The 6,000-nt window shown below is 53.2% G+C and overlaps 1 protein-coding gene across 4 annotated transcripts in view; it reads right to left on the minus strand.

The window, feature by feature from the left end:
* Abcc8 (ATP binding cassette subfamily C member 8) overlaps positions 1–4,849 on the minus strand; it is a 73,927-nt gene extending 69,078 nt beyond the window's left edge. For all 4 annotated transcript variants that reach the window (XM_008833386.2, XM_008833384.2, XM_008833385.2 and 1 more), the window contains exons 1-2: positions 4,611–4,849; positions 3,164–3,305 (exon numbers count right to left, since the gene is read on the minus strand). In XM_008833386.2, the coding sequence (XP_008831608.1) occupies positions 3,164–3,305; positions 4,611–4,758 (290 nt within the window). In that variant the 5' untranslated portion in view covers positions 4,759–4,849. The remainder of the gene's footprint in view (positions 1–3,163; positions 3,306–4,610) is intronic.
* Positions 4,850–6,000: the final 1,151 nt, after the last annotated feature.

Consider the following 6,000-nt stretch of genomic DNA (forward strand, 5'->3'; position numbering starts at 1 on the left):
GGGGCTCTGGAGGGGCACAGGATGGGCTGTTCCACAAACAGCATCCTCCCCTCACTCCTTGAGAAAAGAACCCCAAGTTTGCTCCAGCAGCAATATAGTTATCCATCCCCCAGGGAATGGATGGTGATTGGTTTGAGCAGCCAATCACTTCCATTCCCTTTTGCCAGTGATTGGTCTGTCTGAGAGTGACCATGCAACCTGACTCGGAGACGTAAAGGACAGTTTGTAGGGCTGATCTCTGTAAAGATGAGGCATGGTGGGAGCCTTCAGGCACTTGCCCCTTCCTTCCTAAGTGATACTTGGAACAGGGAAGTCACTCTGGTCATGAAGAAGGGCTGGCTGACCCACAGAGAAGAGTACAGAATGATGGAGAGAGGCCGAGTCCCTGAAGACATCACGGAACTGCAATACTAACCAGAAGGGACAACTTCTAGATTTCTTGTTCAATGGCACTGTTTTGATCCCTTAAGGTGATAGTCTCAGCAAAAGGTCTTCAAACTAACAAAGGAGGTACGAGAGAGAGTAAAGGCAGAGGGTGTCTGAGGTGGGAACAGGAGGGAAACCATTACTGCGCAGGGCCTTCGAAACTTTTGCCTCTGTACTTGAAATCATGTTGAAATACATTTGAGCATTAGCCATAATTGGAACCAATATTTCACATTATCACTTATTACAATCAATCTTGGCTGTTTTACTGAATGGTACCGAATGAATTAAGAAAGAAGTCAGGGAAGGGTTTTATATACATTTGTCAGGCATAAAACACTTTCCTCAAATATATCTTTTCTCTTCCCTGCCTCCTCGCCATCTTTTTTTCTCGTTACATACACTGCTCTGGCTATTCTGAATCCAACGAATCACACAGAATAATCCCCTGTGGAACGTAGCTGCACTATAGGTTTAAGATGCTTTACTTAGTCACCAAATGAGGCTTACCCTGAATCAAATCCAGGCTGAAGTCCATTGTCTAATCCAGCCCCTGCCCTAGCTGCTCCAGGCCAGGGTGAATACAGGGCTGAAGTCCATTGTTCTGTGACTTCACCCATCTGCCTCCCCTTCATGTCTTTTCTCACACTTGCTGAGCAGAGACCCCAAAGACCAGACAACCACGGTCCAGCCATGGAGCTGCACCAAGTTCCAGAGAGGAGAGGGCTGTGTGCACTGAGCAGGTCTGTGGTGCAGGTACAGCCAAAGGGTAAAGACTGATGACAGCCAGCAGGAGGGAGTCTCCAGGCAGCTTCCTTCCAGCCCCAACATTTGACGCATACACCCCCCACCCAGGTAGCTCTGCTCTAGGTTCTAGACCCTATCCAGGTTCTCATTTCACGCTCCTCGAGCAGGTAAGTGAGGAGCTCTAAAGCTCATTTCACGTGCAGAGAAAACAAGACACAAAGGCTGGGTGATTTATCAAAGTCCCATAGCTGTCTCAGAGCAGTAGTATCAACAGAAGACCCAGGGCCCCCTTCTTTGCCATCAGGGATCTTTCCTATCCCCAGCCAAATATAAACTGAGGAGAGAATTCTGGCCAGATGGCTCACAAGTCCCTTTGCTCTGTAGTGTGTGCTGCTTTGGAAGGGTGCTGGTGAGGGGACACCGATTGGTGTTCTGACACTTCACAATAGTACTCTCTAGTCTCCTTGTTGGTCTGGGGGACTCTGATCACACTGCCTCCAGGCAAGAAGGTGTGACATCACTGATGACACTTGGATGTGGGGATACTGGAGTGCAAGAGGTTAAGAGAGTGAGGTGACCTGATCCCCTTGGAGACAGCTGCAGGAGCCAGACAGAACTAGCAGAAGCCAAACCCCAGCACAAAGTGATTCCATCTCAGAGGGACTAGACCTTAGACAGTTCAGCCCAATGTTACTCTCCCGTGTCTCTTCTTCCCCAGGCATCACTTGTGCCTTGCTGGTTCCTCCACTGTGCCTTAGAGATGGCCACTTCATGTCCTCTCTGTCCCCCACTGAAGACATATCATTTCCATCTTTCACTGCAGTCATCCCTCACCCAGACCCCCACCTCTCCCTGCTCCCATCTGCCTGGGACACCTTCAGCCTCTCACCCACAAGTATTATGCTAAGGATATTTCTCTTGGGCTGGCAACTGTGGATCAACTCCAACCCAGACAGCCTGCCATTCAAAGTCCTCCTGTCAGGGCCCAGCTCTGATTCCCAGCCTCAGTCCAATGGCTCCCTTCTATGTGTCTAATGCCGCAGCCCTTTCCACTCCTCCCACCCCTGTCAGCTTTCCTCCCTCTGCCCCACCTGCAACCAGTCTCATTCCCAAGGCCCTCTCCCCATTCCCAGCTTTCCTTCAGGCCTTGAATCATGTAGCACCCACATATCACTCTTGACACCTCTGCTCTAGCCCAAGTGTGTCCACTTCCCATCCCTCCTCCTCAGGTACCAGAGTCCTCCCTCTCCTTAATTCCTCTGCTTGTCAGAACCCCCTGTTCCTTCGAGGCTCAGCTACAAAGTCTCCACCGTGGAACCTTCCCAACACTGCCTTCCCCTCTCCTCCCACAGCACGTCCTGGTAATGTGATTTTATTTATCCTTCAGGGTTCAATAAATGCTTACAGAGCTTTCATGTGCCTTACACTGTGAATACAAAGAGAAATGAGACCCCAGATCCCACCAGACATTCAGGAAACCTTTCTGACAGCTTTGCAAATAGAAATTTGAACAAACACTCTGATCTGTAGCAGAGGTGAGAGGACAGTGGGTGTAGGGAGAAGAAAGAGGCAGGCGGGACTAGGCAGTGACCACTGTGACTGCCCAGAGACCTAGGGACTGCATCCTTTAAGTCAATGAGAACCAAGGAATGGCCTTCAGCAAGGGCAAGTGACATGCTTAGCTGTTCCCCAACCCCAGTCTCTTATAGAAAAGGCTTGGCATCTTCCGCAGCAGCTGAAGCATTCCAGCAGGTTCTAGACTGATTCCACAGGAGGCTGGTGCACAGATCTACATCCTCTGTACCCTCCTGAATGAGGGCAGACCCTGGGTCTCACATGTGTCTAGAGTCTGGCACACTTTATGCAAGGCAAAGGGTTGCTGGATTTAATAGCAAATGATACTGGCTTGTGGGAGGCAGGAGTCTCCATGGGCCTTTCCAGAAGCTCCCCTGGAGCAGGCCCACTGTCTCCTGAGTCTTCACTCACTCACCCATCAGACAGGATACCCTCGGCGATCTCGCACACAAGGACAAAGAGCAGCATGAAGGTCAGGATCCAGCGCAGGTTGTGCCCTGGGAAGTGGAGCCAGGTGCTGTGGTGGATGTGCACCTTGGAGCTCTGGCTGCCCCATCCTGCAGGGGGAGACAGCAGGGAGTAGGAAGCCTGTCTGGAGAAGAGCACCTGCACCCTTGAGGGTGTGGGAGCTGTGGGAAAACTGAGGGGATTGGGAGAGTGTATACACACACCGGCCCTCCCCGGAGGCTGAGTATATGAACCAAATGTCCAAGTGTGAAGCTTGGACCTGCAGCTGGTCCTGAGTAGGTACTAGTGCTGATCTCTTGTTTGACAGACTGTCAGGTAAATAACCCATTTCACAGAGAACAGAAGGGCAAAGACTCATGTCAATTTTGATGCACACATGAGCGTGCATTGCCTATTTCTTTGCTACTTCTGATTGTTTATATTTGTCAATAACTAGCAACTTGCTTCTGCAACTTTTTTTTTTTTGACATAGGATCTTATGTGGTCCACACTGGCCTTTGAATTTCCTTTGTAGCTGAGGATGACCTTAAACTCCAAGTGCTGGGATTACCAGAGTGACCTGGTTCAGCAATTTATTAATTTGTTTTAATGGCCATCTCTCTTTTCTTCCCCAAAGTTGTATGTGAATTTTGAGATTTGCTGATTTTCTTAATTAAAGTGATTGAACTGCTGGGGGAAAGAAGCGAGGGGAACCCTATGTGCGGACAGAGCTGTCTGGCCTGGGAGATTCAAAGTCTTGGGAGAGGAGGGGGACCACAGCAAAGACGATTGCCCTGTCAGAGGCGCCCAACTTTGTAGACCACTTTCTAGCAAGCAGGCTGGAGCTGAAGGGGTCGCTATGTCTGCTCCACACAGCGTTGGAGAAGTTGCAGTTGGGGTACACAAGTCTGGTGGGGTGGCGGGGGACGAGGATTCAATGTCCTCACTCTCGTGTCCGTCTCCTCCGCCCGGAGCTCAAGGGACCATGACCCTGGGAGAGGCTTCTGCCCACCCTCGGGCCGGGCCCCGGGGCCGCGCAGGGCTCCAGGGCCTCTACCTCGGCCTCCCAGCCGCAGCCTGCGCTCCGCCCTGGGCCCAGCTGCTGCAGTGATAGCGCCAGGCCGGGGGAGGTGGCCCGGCTCGTTCCGCTGCACCGCTCTGGGTGCGACCCCCTTGCGACCTTCCCAGGACAGGCCCTGCGGTGGCAAAACTTGGGGATCCCCCGGGTCGGGAGCGCCCGTGGTGTTTGGCGCGGGTTCAGAGATGAGCTGGGGTGCGAGGGCGGGGACACGAGGCAGCGGACCCTGAGCGGGGACCCCGGGAGCCGGGCCTCCGGGTATGCGCGCCATCCCCGGGCCGCGCGCGCCACCCCCGCCCCGCCGCTCCCTCCCGTCCTCCCGGCGCTGCGCGCTCACCGATGAAGAGGATGGGGAAGGTGATGAAGAGGAGGAAGACGTGCGGCACCACGTTGAGCGCGTCCACGAAGCAGCCGTTGTTGAGGACGCCCTGGTCCACCCGGTAGGCGGCCGACTGGTTCTCGGTGCCGCAGAAGGCCAAGGGCATGGCGGCGCGGGTGCGGGCTCGGCTCCAGCTCCCTGCGTCTCCCGCGCCTCTGCCCGTCGCAGCTCCGCCGCCCCGCGGGGCTGTCAGCACCCCGCGCTCCCGCCACAGCTGGCCCGCTCCGCCCAGCGGCACCCCGCCCCGCCTAGCCCCACCTGCCCGGGGTCTCCGCCCCGGCCCGCCCCGCCAGCCGCACGCCGGGGTCTCACCACCTTTCTATGCGCTTGCGCTAGGGGCGCGGGCCGAGCGGGTAAAGACGTTGGTGTCTGAGTGGGTAACGAGACCAAGATGATCCCGGGGAGTCTCGTTGCGTGGATTCGGGATCCCAAAAGTAAGTTGCGCCTGAGCATGGCTCACTTGGATGTGAGATCCAAGGTTCCCATGGAGACGGAATGGCACAAGCCCCCAGGATATGGATGAGAAAAGCTGAACAACTTGAACTTGGGAGAGTGTTTGGAAAATGTCTGTGTTCCAGGAACAGGGTCACTAAGGTACCTTCCAACGCATCCAGATCTTTCCCACAAAGGCTCTTGAGTACAGTTAGCACCACTTCCTCTTTTTTTTCTTTTTAATTTTTTTCTTAGGTGAAGAAAAGGAAGCGCAAGGTAAGGTTATATTAACTGACTCAAGCTCTCTCTACTAGCCGGCGGGAAGCTAGCTTGAATCCAGCTCCTCCACCCCCATGATGGTTAGGGTTCTTTGTTTCTTTTTTGAGACAAGGCCTCTCTGTAGCCACAGCTGGCCTGGAACTCACTATGTAGACCAGGCTAGCCTCGATCTCAGAGATCTGTCTGCCTCTGCCTCCCGAGGATGACTAGTTTTTCGTTTTGTTTTTTGTTTGCTTTGTTGTTTTGGGTTTGTTTTTTTTTTTTTGGTTTGTTTGTTTGTTTCGGTCTTTTTGAGACAGGGTCTCCCTGTAGCCCCAGCTGCCCTGGAACTATGTAGACCAGGCTGGCCTTGAACTCACAGAGATCTACCTGCCTCTGCCTCCCAACGATGGTTAGTTTTTAATTGTCAACTTTCACAACCTAGAACCATCTGAGGAGAGAGCCTCAATTGCAGAATTGTCTAGATCAGGCTGTCCTGTGGACATGTCTGTGGGGGATTGTCTTGATTATCAATTGATTTAGCAAGACAGCTGGTTGTGAGCAGCCCTATTTCGTGGGCTTGACCCGCATTTGAGTAGAGAAAGCTACTGAGTACTGAGAGCAAGAGGCAAGGATGCGTACCTTTGTTCTCTCTCTG

Source organism: Nannospalax galili, unplaced genomic scaffold (genome assembly GCF_000622305.1).
Source record: "Nannospalax galili isolate Female #2095 unplaced genomic scaffold, S.galili_v1.0 scaffold1857, whole genome shotgun sequence".
Taxonomy (NCBI): domain Eukaryota; kingdom Metazoa; phylum Chordata; class Mammalia; order Rodentia; family Spalacidae; genus Nannospalax; species Nannospalax galili.